At 38.9% G+C, this 23,140-nt stretch overlaps 5 protein-coding genes across 21 annotated transcripts; 3 read left to right on the top strand and 2 right to left on the bottom strand.

Moving 5' to 3' along the window:
• The first annotated feature begins 33 nt into the window (after positions 1–33).
• LOC107272394 (zinc finger protein 91) lies at positions 34–11,214 on the top strand. 14 transcript variants are annotated; one of them, XM_015749501.2, is made up of 13 exons: positions 34–157; positions 225–1,081; positions 1,284–1,480; positions 4,162–4,622; positions 4,937–5,266; positions 5,376–5,576; positions 5,657–6,115; positions 6,195–6,662; positions 6,842–7,126; positions 7,571–8,101; positions 8,233–8,369; positions 8,457–8,578; positions 8,661–11,214. In XM_015749501.2, exons 4-13 carry the CDS (start codon positions 4,191–4,193, stop codon positions 10,673–10,675), a joined length of 4,980 nt encoding a protein of 1,659 aa, XP_015604987.1. In that variant the 5' UTR covers positions 34–157; positions 225–1,081; positions 1,284–1,480; positions 4,162–4,190; the 3' UTR covers positions 10,676–11,214. The 14 variants fall into 14 exon arrangements, with proteins under 14 accessions (XP_015604987.1, XP_015604989.1, XP_015604992.1 ...); XM_015749503.2 differs by lacking the exons at positions 34–157; positions 225–1,081 and having other exon boundaries at positions 1,267–1,480; XM_015749506.2 differs by lacking the exons at positions 34–157; positions 225–1,081; positions 1,284–1,480 and adding an exon at positions 1,782–2,351.
• A 1,427-nt stretch (positions 11,215–12,641) lies between these two features.
• On the top strand, positions 12,642–16,541 carry LOC107272378 (E3 ubiquitin-protein ligase UHRF1). Its single transcript, XM_015749481.2, has 8 exons — positions 12,642–13,000; positions 13,641–14,230; positions 14,302–14,653; positions 14,736–14,927; positions 15,008–15,164; positions 15,236–15,434; positions 15,525–15,950; positions 16,054–16,541. Exons 1-8 carry the CDS (start codon positions 12,917–12,919, stop codon positions 16,271–16,273), a joined length of 2,220 nt encoding a protein of 739 aa, XP_015604967.1. The 5' UTR covers positions 12,642–12,916; the 3' UTR covers positions 16,274–16,541.
• Positions 16,542–16,746: 205 nt separating this feature from the next.
• On the bottom strand, positions 16,747–17,906 carry LOC107272382 (divalent-cation tolerance protein CutA). The gene is made up of 6 exons (XM_015749489.2): positions 17,597–17,906; positions 17,456–17,515; positions 17,325–17,370; positions 17,184–17,233; positions 17,078–17,120; positions 16,747–16,976 (listed from the first exon to the last, which is right to left on the bottom strand). The coding sequence occupies exons 1-6, from the start codon at positions 17,755–17,757 to the stop codon at positions 16,896–16,898; spliced, it is 441 nt and encodes a 146-aa protein (XP_015604975.1). The 5' UTR covers positions 17,758–17,906; the 3' UTR covers positions 16,747–16,895.
• Positions 17,907–17,917: 11 nt separating this feature from the next.
• On the top strand, positions 17,918–20,815 carry LOC107272381 (snRNA-activating protein complex subunit 3). Of its 2 annotated transcripts, XM_015749488.2 has the most exons (6): positions 17,918–18,254; positions 18,308–18,503; positions 18,572–18,832; positions 18,911–19,152; positions 19,222–19,415; positions 20,645–20,815. In XM_015749488.2, exons 1-6 carry the CDS (start codon positions 18,055–18,057, stop codon positions 20,668–20,670), a joined length of 1,119 nt encoding a protein of 372 aa, XP_015604974.1. In that variant the 5' UTR covers positions 17,918–18,054; the 3' UTR covers positions 20,671–20,815. The 2 variants fall into 2 exon arrangements, with proteins under 2 accessions (XP_015604974.1, XP_015604972.1); XM_015749486.2 differs by lacking the exon at positions 20,645–20,815 and having other exon boundaries at positions 19,222–19,512.
• On the bottom strand, positions 19,524–22,566 carry LOC107272379 (transmembrane and TPR repeat-containing protein 4). 3 transcript variants are annotated; one of them, XM_015749484.2, is made up of 10 exons: positions 22,265–22,566; positions 21,969–22,187; positions 21,709–21,892; positions 21,469–21,648; positions 20,940–21,400; positions 20,378–20,869; positions 20,171–20,312; positions 19,990–20,104; positions 19,736–19,918; positions 19,524–19,669 (listed from the first exon to the last, which is right to left on the bottom strand). In XM_015749484.2, the coding sequence occupies exons 1-10, from the start codon at positions 22,312–22,314 to the stop codon at positions 19,548–19,550; spliced, it is 2,148 nt and encodes a 715-aa protein (XP_015604970.1). In that variant the 5' UTR covers positions 22,315–22,566; the 3' UTR covers positions 19,524–19,547. The 3 variants fall into 3 exon arrangements, with proteins under 3 accessions (XP_015604970.1, XP_015604969.1, XP_015604968.1); XM_015749483.2 differs by having other exon boundaries at positions 19,524–19,918; positions 21,969–22,194; XM_015749482.2 differs by having other exon boundaries at positions 19,524–19,918.
• Positions 22,567–23,140: the final 574 nt, after the last annotated feature.

Raw genomic sequence — 23,140 nt, 5'->3', positions numbered from 1 at the left:
GGATACTACATGTCGTAAATTCTTTGGATATTGTGGTTGGTTCGATCGGACGGCGACTATTGATTACTAATGTCTTGGTATAAGCTGAGCGGAAGAGGTCAGGTAGATGTCGCCCGGTAGAACCTCCTTTTTGTTGGCAACAGGATTCAGAGGCGAGGTACCACGTTATTCATGTATTTACTACTTATGCTTAGCCTTTATGTATTACATCTGTATTAATGCAGAGAGGTGGAGCAGAGCGTGTTTCTGGTATTTCAAAGCGTCCCGTTCTATGTTTCCACGCGACGCTCTCGAAGGACTCCCGAATTAGACGCACCAGCATTTGTGGAAGGAGACCCGGCCGTCAGTAGTTTCCCCTGTGGATTGCAATAGATTTGACTACAGTCCCTGGGCGATAGCATCCGTATCTCAGTACGTAGATGTACATAATCAGCCAGCAGCAACTGTAGGCGTAGCCTGTTGAATCTGTGTGTAATATTTAAGACAATGTCTTTTTAATGAGATAAGATGCCAGAACGGTGTACAGAGCCGTAAAAGCTAAAGATATGATATACACATTTGTCACCTGATAGTTCTGGATGAACATCAGATTAGTATAACAAGAGATTAATGCAGTTTAATCTGATCTGTGAGTGATGTTACTAAGGTAGAGATACTCCAAGTGAACCGGAAGTCAAAGATATAGAATTCTTTATTTCTGTGCTATATTGCCTCAAAGACAAATTACTAGTTGGATTCAATTACGGAGAGGTTGAGTCTGCCGTTGCGTCAGAACGCGCTTGGAGAAGATGCTGTGGAAATGGGCGGACAAACAAGAAGAGTGACGAAATCGATGATATTATCGATCGGACGAGGACGTAGCAGCGCAATGCGACTGGAAGCCAGTACCTCATAACGCTGCATTATTAATGAAAATAGGATTCAGACGAAGCGATTCCTGTAATTAGCTAATAAATGTATTGCATGCTGTAACAATGCTCGGCTTAACGGAGTTAACCGGACAATGCCGAGTACAGGCAGAGACCTGATTAAGCCACTGGGCGTCTCTCCCTACCGACGTTTCTCGTCATCGCCAGGAACTGTAGGTTACATTCTTACATACTGTTGGTCACTGAGTCTACTGAAGTGGATGTTACGAAAAAAAATGTTGGAACGGATTATATACTATTTGAAGAACGAATATTTTTTTTCGTTCAAAATAGATTCCAATGAGAACGATATAAATAATCTGTGCGACTATGATATATGATATATAAATAATTTAGGGCATTGTACGATTTCAGGTATATTGGCTACGTAGAGAAAGGATTCTTTGGAGCATCCGTTAAGTTGAGGATCCTTAAACACCATGCTCGCTACTGCAGACTAAAGGAGTACTCTAGCTGAGGTTCTTGGTGAAATGGAGGATCCTGTGACGACACACATCGACCTGATAGACGAGTAGGAAGAGGTGGTAGACGAACAGGAGGAGGAGAAAGAGGTAGTAGTATCATCGGCAACGGCGATTCATACGGAGCGCAAGGTGGACAGGATTAACTGCAAACGACGTCAGAGAAAGAGAGAGAGAGAGAGAGAGGGAGAGTGAGGAGGGGGGAGGGAGGGAGAGAAAGAAAGAGTGAGAAAGACAAAGAGAGTGCGAGGTAACATAGCGAGAGAAAGAGTAAATGATCAAGAGAATATCAAAGAAAAGAATATTCCAACAGCATAAAGGAAGAAGAGGAGTCAGTCGAAGAAGAAGAACAAGAAGAAGCTAGGAGTGTGAACAGTTGTCTTCGGTAGGGTTGGTGTCTAGTAGAAAATAAGCTGAAGGAAGTAGCCTGGAGCAGGGATTTTGCAGGAGGTGTGGGGAGTGAAGGTAACCCAAACGAGGGCATCCAGGCAGGTAGGCATCTCGGCAGTCAGGCAGCCAGCCAAGTATTTAACTGGGCAGCTATAAAGGAAGAAGCATCAGGGAGGCAATACGTACAAAAGTAAGCAGGCAGGAGAACAGGAAAGACGGAAGACATAATCAAGTCAGACAGGAAGACTTGCCGAGTGGAAGAAGGAGAGAAGAAGGAAGGGAGAGAGCTAGTTGGCTGATGAGGGCGAGGGCGAGAGCGAGGGCGAAGGCGAGTGAAGCAGCCAAGGAGGCAGAGCTGTGACGGGTCGGAGGGAAAGGAAGGGGAGGCGCGAGAGACCAGAATCAGAATCGGAATTGCAGATGGCGCCCGACTGCGCCACTTCGCCATCGCCATCGCCAGTCAAGTCATCCGGGCGGTCGGAGGGAGGGACAGCCAGCCAGCCGACCTGCTTGCTTGGTCCGTTCCGTTCCATCGGCGCTCATTCAGCACCGATGAGACGCTAGCACCACGGTAAAACTAGCGTCGCGGAACTCTTGCGCGAGAGACGCGCGTCTCTCTTCGTCGTGCTGTCCGGACGTTCGACATCAGAGTGCCGAGCAGTGCTGAGAGGACAACGTGGGCCTCGAGTGGCTGGCCGACAAGTAGGCAGACGGGCAGGTCGTAGGGCGCGTACGTTAATGTATACACCATCTACAAGAGCGAGAGAGAGAGAGAGACAGAGAGAAAGAGAGAGCATAAGTAATAGAAAGCGAGAGGGAGCTGGTGTTTCGGTGACAGAGAGGGAGAGAGAGAGACACGCGTCGCCATTGCTACGATCATTCGGCCGGACTCGAGCGAGCGCGAACAAGAGCTGGAGGAGGAGACAGAGGTAGAGGTTTGTTTGCTTCTTAGTTCGCTATCGAGCCACCGACCGGTCTCTCCGGCGTGTCGCGTTCTTTCCTGTGATCCGAACTAACTGCTCGGGCACGCTCGGTGGTTCTTGCCGGGGCGCCGACTTCTCAACCGGAAGTCGACTGATATTGTGGTCCGAGGAGAAACGGAACTCGAGGCGCCGCTCTCGTCAATGGCGGAGAGGCAATCTTCTTCAGCGTCCCGTTCTGAGTCAGACGGTGGTGGTCTCCTTTATTACCAGTGTCCGGCTGGCTACCCGTAGTGAACCTGTACGCGCCTCCTGATCGTTTGAAAATCGACTGACTGATCGTGTGAGTCCACCTACTGCTCCTCGCCATCGACGGCAGGACTCTTCTTGTTCTTCTTCTTCTACTAGCATAGTGTCACTCATGTCCCAACCTCTGGGTTAACGGAAACGGAAGTCGTAACCACTGTCGAATATTGGACATTGATCTATACCGAGACTGTAACTTTAATAATTTTATTCCTTTTTCGAACTTCCTATTACTTTCTCATGTTATATTAATCGTGGAGTTATCGATTTAACATTTAATCATTCCTTTGGATCTTGATAACGGTTGGGGAATTGGTGCAGGTATAGATTTATCAGTCAGCCAATCGTGTTACAAGATGATGAGCCGAGGGCTGGACGAAAACGGAAGTCATCGGGTTCTTGATCGAACAGTTAAATTGCAATATGAATTCATCTAGTGTTTTGACATTGTTAATGTTGTCAATGCATTTTTTTTTTAAATATTCTTACTATGTATCACAACGCCATATGGTATGCTTTAATAATGTAGATCAATATTATTCTAATTTATTGAGTACGACTTTCGGTATGGATTGTTCGACGTCCACGTTAAGTATAATACTATCTTATCAAATCCACGAGCTGTAGTCTCAAAAGCTATCGCGTTTCTTTAGAACTTTATAAATATTTTTAATGTATAGGATGGAAATGTTTTCGTTTTTCAATAATTTCACATACCACTTTTCATTGTCAGTTTGATGGTACTTTAGGGCTCGATGTAAAGAGGAAATGTTAATGAATGTAATGACGTGTGGTCAAATTTATCTAAGAAAAAGAGAATTACGTGACTATTAAAGAAACGGAAATCATGCCAGTCTCGTTAAAGTCTTACGTTCCCTTAGACAGAGGTTTTTGTATGAAAAAATGATGCGCGAGTAAGGATATGTTGCGCAAGCGGCTTTGACGTTCTCTGGGAAAACGCATCGGACGTGGATTATCACCGGAAGCCGTCCATTTTCAGAGCATAACCGGCAGCACGATGATTTCTTGTCGCGCGTTGTACTTTCCATTATACTCGCGTTTCCTTTGACGATTGTTGTCGGTTGTAAATATTTGTGCTGCTTGTACGGTTTTTAACTGATCTGGTTATTTATAGCTGAAAATTGCATTTGCTAGGGAGTTGTGGTGAACGAGACCTAACCAAGATGTCAGGACGACTTCCTCGGCTGCGTGCGCTACGTCCGCGACCTCAGCCACATCTTCAGAATACACCAGCACCTACGAGGACTGAGTCTAGATACAATAAGGAGGAGGAAGAGGAAATTAATGACGAAGAGGACGAGTTGTTGGTTGAAAATGAGGAGGATATTGAGGGCGGAGTGGATGAGGAAGAGGAGGAAGAGGATGAGATTATTGATGAACAGGAACTGGAGGAACAGGAGTCTGTGAATGATGATAGATTTAAGAGTGATGAAAGTGAAAAGAGACTTGTTATTAAAGAGGAACCTGTGGAAATTGTTACTGAGGAACCGGAGGACTCTGAAAGGAATTATGAGTGTAAAACCTGTAACCCACCTAAGGGTTTATCCAATCTAAAGGCTTATCTTGCACATCTTAAGAATGAGCATAAACAAAAGGTGAGTATATTTTATTTGGCTATTTACTCATTCTTGGTTATTGATTTTATAACTTTCTTTTACAATTTTGCTAGAATCTCTTGGTCTTCACTGGCCAGTTTTATGAGGAATGCTATTTTATTGAGATCGCTAACTCTTCGATGAACTCTTTTTAATCATTTAGTCATTCAATTTTATTCGCTGCAAGTATCAATACTTTTTTTTATAATATATCTATACTGGTTTCTTTTGCTATTAACTTTTAATAATTGGAATTCGTTATGCTTTATGTTCACATTCTGTTTTCTCATTATTAATTCTTTTTCTTTATATAGGTCAAGTGCTATGAATGTCCCCACTGTGAATTTGTTTGTCAGCACGTAAAGAAATTACAAAGGCACTTCCGTGTTGCTCATGAGGATCTTCAGGACAAGGTTGCAGCTGAATCCGCGGAAAGAAGTCGCTGTCCAATGTGTGCTCACATTGCAGCCAACCCTCAGGATCTCGAAACCCATCAAAGAGTCCATCATTTGAAACGACGTTTTTTTAGATGCGCCAAGTGTTCCTACGTAACACACGTTCGTGCTCGTTATACAAAACATGTGAAATATCATTCGATGCCAATGATAAAATGCGACGCTTGCGATTTTCGTACTCCATACAAGGTCAGTTAATTTTTGTCAACATCCCTTACTCGACACTTTGCACAAACTCCATCATAATTTTAGTTCGAAAGCATATTTATTAACCTTATTCCTTATTCAATTCTTCTAGTGGAATTTGGATCGTCACACACGCAATCATGGCGGAGGTGGAGCCTTTCAATGTAGAGCCTGTAATTTTACAGCAGACATTCGTCAAAGCTTAACAGTACACGAAACCAATCATCATGAACCTCCTGTAGGACGAACTCCTCGCAAGATGAACACACCTTTTGAACGCAAACCTCGTAATAGTCCAAAGCGTTATAACCAGGTCAGTAAGAAAATCTATAAATTATTTGGATAAAGAGATAAGTATCAGAACATATTGGACATTGTCATTAAATGTTACAGGTGGGTGCAAGTGATTTTCGAGATACAGCGACTGGGTCGAACCACCCGGAAAAACTGAAGTCTGGCAGTCCGGCGAAGTCTTTATCTCCAGACAAAAACCTAAGTTCACCCGAGGACAGAAGAAGTGCCATTGCCGGTGCAGAGTGCATCGCCCTCAAGTGCGAAGAGAAAGGTTGCCAATTCATCACCGCCTGGGATTCGAAGATGCAGCGACACTTAGCAGAATCTCATTCTCAGAACGCGGCAAATAAACCTAAGAAACCATTACCTATGCTAATACCACTGAGTCCCGTAAGCAACGCCAAAGCTAACAATGCTGGAGCCAGTGGTCCGGGTACGACCTTACTGAAGGTTCCCCGGGTGAGAGTAAGACCAGAACTAGCTCGAATCGCACGTGATACAGAAATGGCACGGCTATATGGAAACAAAGAAGTACGTTCGCTTGATCATCAAAAAATAGTTAGTATCTTAGTGAATATTAAAATGTCTAAATTAATTTCAATATTAAATAATGAAAATCATATTTATTAATTACTAGCAGGCGTCCGAGCTGAAGAAGGAGGCTGGTACGACAGATTCCTTTGAGAAAAAGAACGCCTCCTTCTTCGACAAACTGAAGGAGAGACTGATGACGACTTCCGGGAACAATGGGATAGCTGAGGTGGCCGTAAGTAGCCAGAATGATTTGAAGTGTTGGTGTACCTTCGAAGCGAGTAGCCTCGAGGAGCTGACCAGTCACAGACGGACTCATCACACTGCTCTCAGTGTGTCCCTTGGCACTTCGCGTTGTCCTAACTGTAGAAGACGTTGTAAGAGCTCGGCTGATCTGCAAGTGCACATGCGCCTCTGCCACCCTACGAGCAATGATTATGCAGCTACCGATAATAGCCTGGAAAACTCCACGGGTTACACGGAACTTCGCACCGCTTACCGCGGTGAATACGCGTTTCCGTTTCAAGTGGACTGGGATGCGAATTTTGGAGCGCTCAATTCTTCTGGATCCTCGGTACGGGGCTCATTCCGAACTACTCTATGCTCTTGAGCAGATAGGATATAACGCTATACGTCAAGCTTATCTGTTTATCTTTCATTTTTTTTTTTCTTTAATTTAATTAAATCTCGTTATACGAGAATCGATAAGAGTCGACTAGTTTTTTTGGTATAAAGCGCAAACCCTTTCTGTAGGTCGAGGGTGGCTCTACGCCGAGTGGACGACGGGTATTCAAATGTCCCCACTGCCCGTTCTGGGCTTCAACGGCCAGTCGCTTTCACGTACACATTGTGGGTCACTTGAATCGGAAACCATTTGAATGTTCACTCTGCGCCTACCGCTCGAACTGGCGGTGGGATATCACAAAGCACATCAAACTTAAGGCAGCTAGAGATCCTGCGCATATGTGCGCCAGGGTTCTCATGACCGATGAGACCGGTCGGCGCAACTACTCCAAGTACAACAAGTATCTCGCTCAGGTCAGGCAATAGTAAATTGGTAGTCTCTCGACTATACGATATGCCAACCGCTTTTATTTAAACGTCTATGTTGTTTCTCACGTTCATTATTTTGTGCTGTACTTCTTATAGAGAGCTAAACTCTATCGGTGTTCTTATTTGTTATTGTAGAACATAAGACCTCTTGGTATTAGAGCAATTGAAGTTTAGTTTTTCATGATTATTAAGCAAAGACCTCTGGCGAGAATGTGTTTAAGGTTAGACCTTTATAATTTATGTAATTTCAATATTCATGGATGGGGATGAACAAATGTCTTGAGCTCAAATATTCTTTGCCAGGGGTCTCTGTTTAATAACAAAGGATCTATGTCTTTAGTCGACTCATCTCTTCGAGTATTACTTAGTTTCTTACGTACATTTGATACTGTTTATCCTTTATTATATTTTCCTTTATTTATTCTTCAGATAGAACAGCAGTCGGGAGATGAACGCATTTACGGGGAACGTACTGGTGAAGACCGTACTTCTGATGAACCACCAACTAAAATCCTTATTATGAGTGATACCAAGGAATATCCGCAACCTCCAGAACTTACTCCAGCACCTGTTTCACTCTTAACATCCACAAATTCCTCAAGGGAGATCTCGGCATTACCTTTGCGACCTCCGCCACCCTTAAAGGCTGCTACCCGAAGTCAGGGTCAGTCACTCCTGAAAAATAATCCTGCTGTCTCTAACGCCAATGCGACTGTAACGCCGACTACAGGCGTTAATGCTTCCCTTAGTACAACTGCGGCTGTCACCGCGCTCGCAATAACGCCGGTGACTGCTATGGCACCTTCGAGGTCTTCTCCGCCGGGTTCCGGGTCAGAGGAGAGTAAACGCACTTTGTGGAAGTGCAAACGATGTAATTTTCGCGATTCTAACAAGGAGACTGTGTTAATTCATGTCAAATCTCATTATGAGTCTATGGATGATGTTGCTGAATCTGAAAAGGTTAGTTTGGTTAGGTCAACAAGCTTTGATATTTATGTATAGGTTTTATTTGAAGTTTCATATAATTATTTTAATAGATATTAAGACCATACTATGAGGTGATTTTAATAATTTCTTGTTGTGTTTTTTAGAATGCCTTTACCTGTGAGGATTGTCCTTTCTCAGCTGCTGATGCCGAATCCTTGGCTCTGCATCGTGTACATCATCGACCCAATCTTGAAGCCATATTTAAATGTTATCTCTGTCCATACTATGTTAGCACCAAAGTGTATGTATTACATTGTTTTAATTTTTATTTATTATAAATTTGATTACAATTCTAATCTGACATGCTTACGTTTCTTGACATTATTAGGGAGCTCTTGGATCATGCTCGATTACATGGAGAGGAATTGGCTGTTGTTCATCAGAGAAATGTAGAATCTGAATCACCACCTTCTAAGCGTAAATATTCTCAGAATCATCGTACAGTTCTAGGTATGTTTCATATTTAGTGTCTTACAAATCTCTAATAACTTCTGCTATAATAAATATAATAGAGATATTCATTTTTCTGTAGCGAACAACCAAACTAAAGAGGAATCATCAATGGAACAAGTTATACACATAACATCCCCAAGCACTTCAACTTCAGGTTCAGTTTCATCAAAGGGTAACGAAGCTCCACCTCTTCTCTTGGATACGCGCGCACTTCCTGATGCACCGTTAGTGTGGGTATCGCGAACAGATGGTACGATTGCAAAAATGTTAAAATGTCGACACTGTCCGCACGTATCATCACGTCGAGCCGAGGTCCGCGATCACGAGAGTATGCACATGAACTCACCCAACCAGGGTTCTCTCATAGCTTGTCCAAGCTGCAGCTTCGCTTGTTCACGAAGAGAAGTCATGGATTCTCATGCAGAAATGCATTCAGGCGCCCTGGGGACTGTACACTGTCTCGTTGACGAAGGTCGGACTGATGCTCAACAGCTCAACGACCTCTCCACCCTGCTTGGACTTCCTCAACCCATATCCGTGGCTTCGGAACCTGATTTGAGGGATTCCAGGCTGGTTCACTGCTGTAGCAAGTGTCCTGCACGCTTCCTATGCGAGAAGGAGCTCAGAATTCACCTGCGTTATCATTGTACGGAGCTAGCCTATTCATGCCAGTGGTGCTCGTACGCTGCTCGACAACCAGCTCATCTGCTGGCACATCAGAAAGCACATTCACCCGAATACCAGGACCGCACTCGTTACCTACTCTCCCTGTATGGCCACTCGCAGAGATACCCTCCTCCTACGACGGCGTGTGTCGAGGCGAACACTCAGGATTCCGCAGAAGGTAACACTACTAACGTCGCTTGGATCGTCGTCGAGGTAGGGGCAGGACGTAGCAATGTTCTGACTAATCACCTTACTACTAGCAGTCAGGAAACTGGAAACCAAGTGTTCACCTGTGCCAAGTGTCCGGCGCGATACTTTAAACTGGACGCCCTGGAGTATCATATGACTCTTCATGGTACAAACAATAGGTTCAAGTGCACGGAGTGTGATTACTCGTCGAAGACGGCTCAAAATCTGGTGAAGCACCAAGTTGTTCATCGTCGGCACGCCGAAGCTAACGAGAATGTGACCTCTTCCAGACTGCTACCACCACCTGATCCACAGTTTGGCATCCTTATGCGTGGTAATCCTAACTTTGTGTATCCAGGATATCTAAGGAATGGCCGACTTCGGGAGAAACGGTACAAGTGTCACAAATGTCCGTCGGCTTTCGAAAAGCGTGAACAGTATAGGATTCACTTGACGTTACATGGTGCCAAGCAACGATATCGCTGCGATACTTGTGATTATTCGGTCAAATATTACGCGAATTATGCTCAACACTTGAGAAAACACCAGGCCAACGCCCAGGCACAGGCGTCTCGACGACGATACGAGGACGATGCTATAACTATTGACACTGGAATCCAATCTGATAGCACTATATCTATATCTCGCTCTGGCAAATCCTTAACCAAGTCCTCAGCCGGTTTCTCCGCAGCTGGCAATATCTTGGCTAGTGGTAGTGCATCGAATTCTGCCGTGTTGCAAGTTTCTAACCAGGACAAGCAGTCGCTTATGCTCTTACAAAAGAAAGGTGTCCTGGTGGCACCTAGTGAAGTTGAAGCAGAAAATATTCGCTGTCAAGACTGTCCTTTCAGTACTCCTGATAAGGATGTCATGGATGCTCATAAGCGTCGCCATGGTATCGAGAGGATGACACCTCCTTGTCCTCATTGCGACTATGTACCTCGCAAGGATGAAAACGTGGGCGACCATATTCGTCTTCATTTTACCAGGCTCTACAAGCCAGACTCTTACCTCATCGCTGAACTGCTCACCCTGACGATGCGTCGCGTTCCTGCAAACGGCAAAGAGGACGCTAAGGAAAATGAATTGCTGTTCAAGGAATGTGGCGATGGGAGATTTCTACCAATAGTTGACCCGACTACGTCCTCCAGGTCTTTATCTCCTAATGAAAACAGTGTGCAAGAGAAAGTCATAGTGGATCCTAACACAGGTGAAGCCAAGCACCATCTCACTGTATAATTTCTATTATAGTTCTTGGAGCACCATAGATATTCTCCTGGTGAAATAGAAGAGACTATGTTATTTTTATCAGTGATATAACGTGTTCTATAAAGCTTCCTCTGACAGTGTGACAGTGAATTATTCTTTGAGCAGATGTGAATATTGTTTATATGTGATTTGATTGATTGGAGAAACACAGTGTTACTTTATTCAGCTAATTATACTGAGAGTGATACATGTAGTGCAGTAATAAGACAAAAATTAATTTTGTTGTTTTCTCTTAAAGTTATGAGGATACGACACAGGCTGGTCCGTGCCACAGTTATATTTTATTGATAAGAAAGATAAGAGTGGTTGGGACATAATTAGTTGAACCACACTTCCTCTTATATTGGATTCAGATTGCGTACAAGTGTAAGAACTAATTTTTTGTTCTCTATCATCAAATAAACACGGATCTTTATCTTTGTATGGATGTTCAATCTATCGGAGAAGGAAACTTTTACAGTGATCTAGGATTAGATTAACATACAAGATACAAGGGACTGTATTTTCTAAAAAATTTCTCCTTTCTAATGAATTTCCTTTATCATTAGTTCCTTTATCTTTAGCCGTATCATGCCATAATTGTTTACATTTTATAGTGATCATAGAATCTATGTAGAATAGAATCTGCTATACTAAGAATTCTTAATATGAGATTTGTCGTTACATGATTTCTTCAGTAAACCGTATCCTGCACCCTAGTGCAGAGTGTTCCAAATATGTTAGAGGATATCTAGTGTAGTTAATATAATTAATGAAACTAAGGAAATTCATAACATCTTGAACACATTGTAACGTATCACATCACTTTACACATTTCTTCCTGCTGTCTTCGCTTCTGCCTGAAGATTTCATTGTCACACTGTATACTTTATTATATGCAACAATGAAAATTTATTCTCATGCATTTCATGTTGTGGATAAAAAGTCTATTCTCGGTGTATTGAAGGACATATGTTGTAGATGCCATGAACAAGTTTGGAATTATAATCAGAACCGAACCTGTGGTGAAATCAATTCTCATGTATAGTACAAGACGTGTGTATGCAAGGGTGAATTTTTATGAATAATTTGTTAATTTTTTTATAGATTTACACGACGAGACGTGTCTACTTCTATTGTGCAGCCAAAGACAATGTATCAGTTCATTAATTTTTATTTTCATTTTTAATTATCCCATTACATCACTAATGCAGTACACTCCGTTAACTTAGTTCACTGTAGAAAACTCCCTAGAAGTTAAATACAAAAAGGTCGTATTTTTCTCTTGTAATTTAATGACCTGTTGCTATATAATCTTTTGCCATCAAACATTAAGAAGAATATTGACTAAGTGAATAACGTTGCATACTTTATGCACCTTATCAAAGCTCATGATTCTCTGTACTTACATCGGAGAGTCATCAGTTTTCATTATAATCAGAGTCTAATGGAACTTCCCATAATGATTTCTACTGCAGGTATATTATTGGCACACACATTTCCAACAATTAGAATATTATATATATATATATATATATATATATATATATATATATATATATATATATATATAGATTGTTATAGCTGGTACTTTAAGTCTTTTGTATTCCAAATTGTAAAGAAGTTAGAGACTTTCAATGTAACGAATAAAATACATTGCTTTCTTAATTGCCATCGAACAACTATTATTTATCTGATAAGATATTGCAGTAATTGAATATTATATTACTAAGTGAACTCTATTACTAAATGTATAATGAGTTTTCTGACTTTCTTTTTTTTTTTTAATTAATTATTCTGCAAAAGTGATCTTTGATTGTTTGAATTCAAATTTCACTGCAACGACAGTGCCATCTCTTCGTCACTAATAGAAACTTAACCTACAATGGTGATGCCTTGTGTAGCAATTTTACTATATATATATGGCATGGAGTACACAAATCCTATTGGTGCGATTCTTTTCCTCTTCTGGCACTGGAAAGTGAAATAGAATATTTGTTTGATCTAAGAGAGCCAATAGCTGATTCAGATATTCCCGCCAAAGCCGCCATTATATGTATAGTGCTAACAAGTGGGAGAGGGACAAAGCCAACAAGTGGCGGCACGTTATTGTTCTGTCAACGATACTTCCAACAAATTTCTACTTGGCGTTATAAATTAGAACTGATCCACTGTTCGTGGATCGACAGTCCATTGTCTTCGGCATATGACATTTAGTTGAATTTAACGAGGATGTATGTCAAAGTGCGGACCGTCGATGGGAAAAAGGAGGTCGTCTTGACGATCTCCAAACTCACCACTGTTGAAGATTTTAAGGTATTGCTGTTATATTTTCATTTTCATATTCATTTCATAATTCAATGGTTTAAATGATCCATATCTTATAACAATGTTATGTTTATATTTTACTTTCTTATAACCTCTCTTATTCCTTATTCTGGTCTATTATTATATGAGAACAAATAATAATTTCTGCCTTCGTTTACTGTTGACTGAGTACAACGTATGGTAGGTTTTACTCCAGTCAGGATCATCTACTGGTACAGACTTATGTAATGATACCTAAGACTCAGTTTAGCATGAAGTAATATTGCTAGTAATTTAATAATCTATAGCTCACTGAGAATGATTCATTCAACATGGCGATGATTTTTGATAAAACTTTATATTGAATTATCGAGGACATATGGCAAACAATATTTCTGAATTATTAATAGTATTGCTTACTCATTTTCTAATTCTATATTTACAGCATGATGTCATGTTAAGAAGAACTTCTTAATACTGATTTTTATTCTGTAATTAAATTTTAGCATTAGATCAATAGCTTGTAACGAGGAAGTAAGGTTAAAAAGTCTATCTGGACATGAAACGACAAATATAAATATATATTACATTAAATTTTTATTCAAACAGTATATGTAGTTAATTCAAGATCATTATTAATTATTCACAGGACATGGTTCAGCAAGAAATGTCGATAGAGAAAGACATTCAACGGTTATTCTACCGCGGAAAACAGATGGAAAATGGTTACAAATTATTTGATTACAATGTTAACCTGAATGACGTAATACAATTATTAATAAAGCCTAAGATAATTGATATAGTAAAAGAAACAGCCCAATCCAGTACTGAAAGTATACAGGAGGTAAATTGTATAAAAGAAGATAAGGAAGAAGAACTCGCAGAGACAGAAAGTCGTTTTTATAAAGTCGGTGATTACGTAGATTGCATCGACCAGGCTTATGGCGCCTGGTTCGAAGCGATTATAGTTAGGATTTTTAAGAAAGATGGGAAAATAACATACAAAGTCAATTGGCAATTTGAAGAAGAAGTTGATCCATTTGATGTCGAAGAATTGCACATAAGACCAAGAGCACGAAAGCTTTTAAACTTTGATGAATTAGAATTGGGACAGCGTGTAATGATTAATTATAATATTGAGGAGCCCAAGGAGACTGGATATTGGTACGACTTCACCATTTCAAAAATTCATAAAACCAGAACATTAGAACAACTTACCGGTACTCTGCATGTTGGCAGGTAAGGCTCTCCTTAGAAAAGTTATCAAGATCTAATCAATGAATCAATTTATAATTTATTTTTATTTTCAGAGATCAAGCGACTATGGAAAATCGCAAAGTAAATCCAAAAGGCGAAGTGTTCGCTATAGAGGAGCCTAAACTGTTGCTGGATAGAGATAACGAAGATGAGGATCAGGATGAACCATCCAGAAGACGAGTAGCTGCTAATTGTTCACGCTGTATGGATAACCCACGTAGAAAATGTAAGGAATGTGGATGTCGAGTTTGTGCTGGAAAAGAAGATGCTCATCATTTGCTGCTCTGCGACGAATGTAACAAAGCATATCATCTGCGGTGTCTAAATCCACCACTGACAGCAATTCCGGCAGAGGATGAGTGGTACTGTCCGGAGTGTAAAAATGATGAGAATGAAATTGTCAAGGTGAATTTGTTATCTTAATACTTCACCCTAGTATTATTGTATCTGCCAAAAGTGTACTTTATATGTAAACTACCTCTCAAAGGCAGGTGAGAAGTTGAAGCAGAGTAAAAAGAAATCCAAAGCCAATAGCACCGAACCAGGTAAAGAGAAGAGGGATTGGGGTAAAGGAATGGCCTGCGTAGGAAGAACTAAGGAGTGTACGCTTGTACCACCTAATCATCGTGGTCCTATACCAGGAATTGAAGTTGGCACATGCTGGATGTTTCGGATGCAGGTAAATTCTCATTCAACAGTCTTTATCGATTAAATGAAATTATTTCAAATCGATAACCGTCACTTGAATCACTGCTTTAGGCATCTGAAGCAGGAGTACATAGACCGCACGTGGCAGGAATTCATGGTCGTGAATCAGATTGCGCGTATTCACTTGTCTTATCTGGTGGATATGAAGATGATAATGACGACGGTGATGAATTTATGTACACAGGGTCTGGAGGGCGGGACTTATCAGGTATGAATTAGCATTTGATAACTTGAGAATATGAATTCCATTCCTTTTGTCTACATTATTATTTTCTAAAGGAAACAAGAGGACTGCAGAGCAAAGTTGTGATCAAACACTCACTCGTATGAATAAAGCCTTAGCTTTGAATTGTTACGCTGAGCTAAATGGAGTCACCGGAGCTACTTCGAAGAATTGGACCAAAGGATTACCTGTTCGAGTTGTTCGTAATTACAAATTGAGGAAACACAGCAGATTCGCACCTGAACAGGGTAACAGGTATGCTGCACGTACCTGTCCTAATTTCTTTTTTTTATAGTAACAGTTCTTAATCGTAATAAAATTCATTTGTATACTAATTCGATACAGGTATGACGGAATCTATAAAGTAGTGATGTACTATCCGGAAAAAGGTAAAAGTGGATTCAGCGTTTGGCGTTATCTCCTGAGACGAGACGATCCAGCACCAGCACCCTGGACACGAGAGGGTAAAAACCGAATAGCAAAACTCGGCTTATCGATAATTTATCCAGACGGATACCTGGATGCCTTGAATAAAAATAAGGAAACGAAAAAGCGAGCTGCTCTCAGGGAAAGTAATTCACCTAGTGCAAGTAAGAAAGAGGAGGAGGAAGAAGAACCGCCAACGAAAAAACACAAGTGTGAGGGTTACGAGCTCGACGCCGAACTAACCTCCTTTATCGAGAAGGATGAAGTTAATAAAAAGTTATGGGAAGATTGTTGCAAAGTTCTGCCGGATGGTAAAGCACCATTTCTCCAAAGAGTTTCAGAGAGGTTAGTTATATGCTAATAATATTTATTATCTGTCAGTCCAAAGTTGTGATTACTTTGAAGTTTTCAAAACTGATTATAATTTAATTATTGAAATATTATTTAGTTTCATGTGCGTCTGCTGCCAAGAAGTTATGTACAAACCAGTTACAACACCCTGCGCACACAATATTTGCCTCAGTTGTTTGAAGCGTAGCTTCAATGCTGGAGTCTACTCATGTCCGTCCTGTCGTTACAACCTGGACAAGGGTTTTGAAATGCAGGTCAATGAATTCTTGTCATCTGCCTTACTTTTATTGTATCCTGGTTATCAAGCAGGTCGTTAAATTTTGAGAGAATGTACATTGTTGCTGCACAACAATGTAGAATTGTTCGTACAGTTGTTCGTAAGGCTTTGTTCTTGTATATCTATTATTCAACAGATCATTTAGTAGAAACATTAGTGCCCCATTGCGATTCAATTTAACTCTCATTTACCATATTCTTTTTATTGCTATTAAATGTTTCCACTTTTCTTTCCTTGTCGACTATTGTTTCGTGTTTTTAACTAGTTGAATCCTCTCTGATTAGGAAAGTAATGTAGCCTTTGGCAGATTTCAGCAGCAATAGAAATTCGACTGTGAATTGTAAAAGTTTGGGACGTGCGACGTTTGGAATGCGTTTAGCGATTTTTTTCAAATATGCGTATCGGCCATGAACGTTGTACTGAGATGAATTTTTGTATCATTTATTTCTCCACGAACATCTTTAATGTTAATATTGTTCAGATCGTATAAGCAATAAAAACTTAATCATTAGATATTAAGTATCATTATAATGTTTATTTTCTTTTGATAAATGCTACAAGAAAGTTATAGACTTTCTTTATGCAATTGTGTTAATGATCGAATGATTTGTTTGGTAGTTTACATTATTTTATAACAATGAGTATCAGTATGCTTAACTTAATTAAGGATCTGTTGTTGATTTTTCTATCGGAGGTACTACTTCACTGATCCAATTCAGATACTGTTCGTTCCCATTTTGGATCTAAAGTAAAATGAAAAATATTGCGTGACTTAATGTTTGTAGATTTTAAATACCTTATGGGTCGATTACATAGTATAATAAAATTATATTTTGATACTTACTGGTAACGATATTACCTCACAGACATCGTAAGGATGCTTGCTCCTAAAAATAGACATTAGATATAAAGTTATTGTCGTATCTATTTATCTAAAACATTCCACATACTTGACAAATTCAGTTAGAGCTGGAACAACCTCAGTTCTAGTTTTAATCATCTGAAATATACATATTAACTCATATACACTGCCATTCATTATCATTTTAATTTTGTAACAAATACTCTACGTAGATAAAAGTTGTTCTTACCAGAAGTAGTTCGTTATCCTCATTGATCTCGTTTTTCCACTCGTATCTAAAATAATATAAAGCACAGTGTCATGAAAGTTTTAAGTTAAAAAAAAAATAAAAAAAATTTATAACAGAACAGGAAAACTTACACTGAAGTTATTTGAGGGATGATGTTAACACAAGCCGCAAGTTTACTTTTCACGATATCACTGAAAGGAAATTAAATTTTATTTAACTTCATTTATAATCTATTAATTTTTATCGACATTCTGATGTATTAACGATTTTACTGTGCTAATTTCTTTGCAAATTCCTGAGTTGGAACCGTCACATAAGCTACTGAATGCATGCCGGCGACGGTGAAGTTGTTGCTAGCTTTGCTATACTGTACTCCAATATTTCTAGCAATTCCTAAAATTGTCAGTAAAGTAATGCTCGACTTTCCTAACATTTGAAGTACCGTATAACAATACTTGTTGACGTTAGGATGTATTATTTATTAACAATCCGAGATTTTTATTGCTTATAGAATTTTCCAGTAGTAACACAAGTATATTTATTAACACGTATCTAGGTTCTTCCTATAGATGGCTATGCTGCAGGTAGCGCTTACTGATATGCAATCAGCTGATCATATTTAATAAACAGAGAATCAAAATTAAATACACGTGTTAGGAAATTTGTTTTTTTAACAGCATAAAACGTGAAAATATACATTTAAATTGCTAATTACGTTACCCGTGCCCTCATGATGGACGCTGTTTATGGAGTTTATAATAAGACCTCATCAGAAAAGGTTAATCTGAAGGAATATTTTGATCAATATTCTAAACTAGTCAACTGCAAGGAACTTCATGACCTGAGGACCAAAGCTCTCAATCCCTCTGGGAATTTTTTACAAGGTCAACTCCCTGATGAGGATTTCAAATTTCTGGCAGAGTATTGCAGGTACGTAGTGATTTCATTAATTCAGGTAATGTATTCTAACTGAGACTTTCTAGTGTCGACAACTTAACGGTACCTGGTGAAGTTCCAAAGTGTATGGATCCTCGTACAATGAGACGTAAAGAGATTTATGAAACTGAAGATATTCCAGATGATGTTGGTCTACAGACACTTGTGGAGTTAAAGAAAAGATTGAATTCCAAACAGTCTAATACCATCAACTCCATAAAATATCGGAGCGAGACTTATGTTGTGAGTTCACTTTTAAAATTCTACAATGGACATTTATTTATCACAGTTTGATAGCCAATTTCTTTCAGCAACACGATGTGGCAAAATCAGCAGGTCCTCTTGCCAAACCAGGACAAGATACTTTAATATATATTCGTGTCTACAATCCTTTTATGCATAGAAATACAGGCGTGGACAAGCCCCAAAAGATTTCTTTAAACTGCGTTATAGTTATGCTTGGATTCCAAACACTAGATAAATTGAGAGACAAAATATCTTGTATATCTGATTTATCTGTATCTACCGACGTCAGTAAACATCCTATTAGAAAAGCAGGACCTTCAGCAAAGGTGATTTGTTCTCTGCTCACATTCAGTTATAAATTATGTATTGAAATTAATCGACGTATATATCTCCTTATATTGCAGGAGCTATACAAATCTGGTTTTTTTTACATCGAAGATACATTTTACAACGACTTTCGGGATCCGACAAATGAGGATTATAGTAAAGTTATTCGTGATTGGGCAGAGACCAGAAATTTAGGTCCCTTCAAGACAGCATCGATGGCAGATGTTCGTGTGGACTCCTTATCAGTGAGATTTGGCTTTCCCTGGGTCTATCAGCACCAAGCCTCTTGCGAACACCTCATTGTATTTAGTGATGCTCGGTACGTAGAGCATAAATATGTCAAAATACTTCATTATGAAACTGAGTATTTTATTCTTTCTTTTGACAGTTTAATAAACTTTGATGACAACCTGGATGTATCCAGTTACCCAAGAATACACAGAATAAGGCCTCGACCTTCTCGATATTGTATGATGTGTGGTGTACATGCTGTTCGATGGATCACAACAAACAATGACAGATTACCTCACAATCCTTGCTTCTTTTGTGACACTTGCTTCAAGTCCTATAACTACGTGAAGGGTAAGAAACTTGGTAACTTTAAGGCATATCCATATCCCTTTGATCCTGATTTTCCATAAAACTAATTACTCTTAACTGTAAAATATGTGATTAAGTCAATTTCAAAATCCAATCCGTAATTTTTATTACTGTTCAAAATTTTTTCAGCCTTTTTAAGTTATCCCTTGCACTGCGTAGTCCTGGATTAATTTCCAATGCTTTTCTGTACATGTTCTCAGCTTTGTCATACATTTTCCATCGGTGATACAAAACTCCTGAAATATTAATTAGATTATATATATCTGTAATTGACGATGTATATGATATAAATTTGTTAATACCTAAATTAGTATAAAATGTAGGGTTATTCGCATCCCTCGATATTGCGCCATTGAAGTATTTCTCAGCTTCCACAAATTTTCCTGCTTTTCCCAAAATATTTGCCATGTTGAAATAAATGGACGCGTCGTCTGGAATAAGTTTTAACGCTTCAGTAGCAGCAACCAGTGCCTTTTCTTGCAATCCTAAAGAATCATTCACATTACATATAATTTTCTATATTGGATGACTAATTGAATATAGATAGAGAACATACCCAATTGATCAAGTAACAGAATAGTATTGGTCCAGGCACGACGATGAGTATTTTTTTGTCTAGTCGCATTTCCCCAGGCCTTTAATGCTTCCGCATAACGTTTCTGCTCCAAATACTGAAATCAGAAAATTGATCTTGTATCAAAATTAGAAACTTTGAAACCATGATAAAAATAACTTACCAAAACGCCAAGATTGTAATAACAATCAGGAAACTTGGTTCTATGAGTCAAACCTATCGTATAACTTCTCTCAGCTTCTTGATACTTTCCAAGTGCCGAAAGAACAATACCTAAATTCATCCAAGCTGCAGCAAAATCATCTCTGAAATATAAAACTCCTGAACATATCTTTAACAGTATAACTAAAAATTCTCTATTTAAACGTACTGCAGTTCTACAGCTCGTTTAAAAAGTTTTTCAGCCTCAACAAATTCTTTACGATCTTTCAATAAATTCCCAAGATTATTCATAGCTTGAGCATAATTAGGATTCAGTCTTAAAGCTTCTTTGTATTCTTCTTCGGCGTATGTCGCGTTTCCAAGATCAGCGGCATTCTTTGCAATATTATAATGCACTTTAGCATTAAGAGGGCAGACGTCAAGTGCTGCACGAAACAGCTCAGTTTCGGTCTTCCACTCGTAACTTCTTATCCAGGATCGCACGAAGAAGATGGCAATTAATCCAATATAGAGTGACAAGAGTGTTTTGCGCCAGGACACGTGCCCATAGAGTTTTTCCAAACCCGTTGCAAACAGTAGACAATATCCAGCAGAAGGAATGTAAAGAGTTCTTTCAGCAAGAACAAAACCCACGTTGAAAAAAATATTGCTGGCTGGTAAAAATGGAACGATCAGTAGGGCTAGACCCATTATCGTACATCTGTAAAGTTAAGCTGATTTAATGTTGGAACTAATTTAATGATTAAACATTATGAATAAATTTTGTTTACCTTAAGTAACTGTCATTATTAGCAGTAAGGATATTCGTAAGGAATATGCTTAGTACGGACCAAAGAATTATTATATTAAGGATCCTAAAATCATATCCTTCGATTGTTGGTATACAACCCATTGACCAGTCAAAGCACAACCATTCCGGGCAGAGAATTAACCAGGTGTTTAATGAATAGATATAATTGTAATTAAGCACTCGTAGAATGAAACTATCCATGAATGATGTTGGGTTGTCGACAGGTTGAAATTTTGGAGTAGAAAATCCCATAATACTGAATCTTAGCATTAAAAGCATCATTGTGGAGATGCAAAGAATTATAAGACGGATACAAAGTTTGTACTTTGAATTAACCAATTGCTTCATAGGTCTAAATGAGTCTTTCAGTTGACATATTCGTATTATATCCATGGGATACAATTTGTTGACTATAATGATATCGTAAATAGCACAGATACCCTAGAAATTCATATAGTGCATAAGATATGGTTTTTTATTAAAATAGAGGGGAATATTAGTTTTCGTACAATTGCAGTGATACCAGTCTCTTTGCATAACATTGCTATGCCGATGCACAGAATGCAACCACACATGCTGCTCCATTTCAAGTATGTTCCACGTGCATTAATATTCTTACTGTAAAATATTATGGATAACCAAAAAAATAAAGCGCATATTACGTCAGCTCTGCCAACAATACCTGAAACCTATAGAATAATTGAAACATAGAATTAGGATTTGACATAACTACATTTAAGTTCACTTACAGCTTCTGTATGAATGGGATGCACCGAAAACAGTGCTGCAGCGTAAAATGCTATACTGTGAGCTTTTGAACCCAATAATATGTCAAATACAAAGAATGTTAGTATGCAAACAATGATATGTAATATAATATTAACTATATGAAAATCATGAGGGTTTAAGTACCCACGAATCCAATACTGTGCTCTGTAAAAATCAGTTATAAAAATCAATAATGAATAATCAATAATAGAATATATATTGTACTAATAACAATATCTACCTAAATGTCAGGATGGTAAGAGGTCTGTAAGATTTATGACTTTGTTTATGGATAAGTTTGGTGCCCCAAAAGTCATGCTTGAAGATATCTAATATCAATGTATCTTTGACATCATCGTTATTGACAATAGCTTCTGTGTCATCGAACACAAAGTCACCATTGTATGAGTTGAGGAAACACAGCGACAATAGAACAATTGTTGTAAGAGCAACTGGTAGCCTGACAACTAAAAATTGTTCTGCATATTACCAAAAACAAACTGTGTGTCTTATGCTGTCAATCGTTGCTCCTCTCACCTGGCAATCTTGTTTCTTGTTCTGATTTCATAGCACATATGAATTCGCATAGAAATATGTTAAAATATCAGCAAATTCAGTTTTCGTCATTTTTCTAAAAAATGAACATACACTCCAATTCCTAAACCATAATCATATTCAAAGAGAGCTATGAATAGAAATAATATAATTCCTCAAAATACTCCACAAAGAAATTGAACGTTTTCATAAGAACTACGAAAATTATTCTTGCAGCTTCATAATACTCTGCGAGCACCGTTCTACGCATGCGCGAAATTCAAATTTTGCAGCCATTGTTGATTTTGCCGGTACAAGGAAACGCCGAACAAGATCACCGTAAAAGAACTAACAAATACGAAAAATACTAACTAATAACGTAAAGGGAATGCAGAAAAGATTTCTCACATATTCGGTGTCTCATAATTGCAATGTATTTCGAATTTCACTCGTCGTTCCTCCCTTTTACAGCAATCTCGATTTTGGCAAAGAGTTAAGACATGCCGACGAAACAATGAAAATTTCTCATCGAACAATGGAACAAGGATTGGCTTTTTAGCAGGTCAGTAGGAAATACACATTTTCGCCAAATATACGTTGGTTATTCACATATCGGTCAGAGTTTTCACGACGGAATAAAAGAAATTCCAAGGAAAAAAAACAGTTACATGATCATAAGAATTCCATATGAATACCTGACATTTTTTTCTTGAATCTATTTCCATTCCGTCATGGCAGTAATTAAGATTAGCACTTAGGGTCACAATTATATAGGCACCTTTGACCCCTGAGTCATAAATTAACATATGCTCACATCCATTATACGTGTCGATATACCAGATATACATTATATATATATCCGCTAATACTCATAACGTT

This window comes from Cephus cinctus, unplaced genomic scaffold (assembly GCF_000341935.2).
Source record: "Cephus cinctus unplaced genomic scaffold, Ccin1 Ccin1_scaffold1163, whole genome shotgun sequence".
Taxonomy (NCBI): Eukaryota; Metazoa; Arthropoda; class Insecta; order Hymenoptera; family Cephidae; genus Cephus; species Cephus cinctus.
The sequence above is the reverse complement of the archived record's forward strand: the minus strand, read 5'-3'. Positions and strand labels throughout refer to the sequence as shown.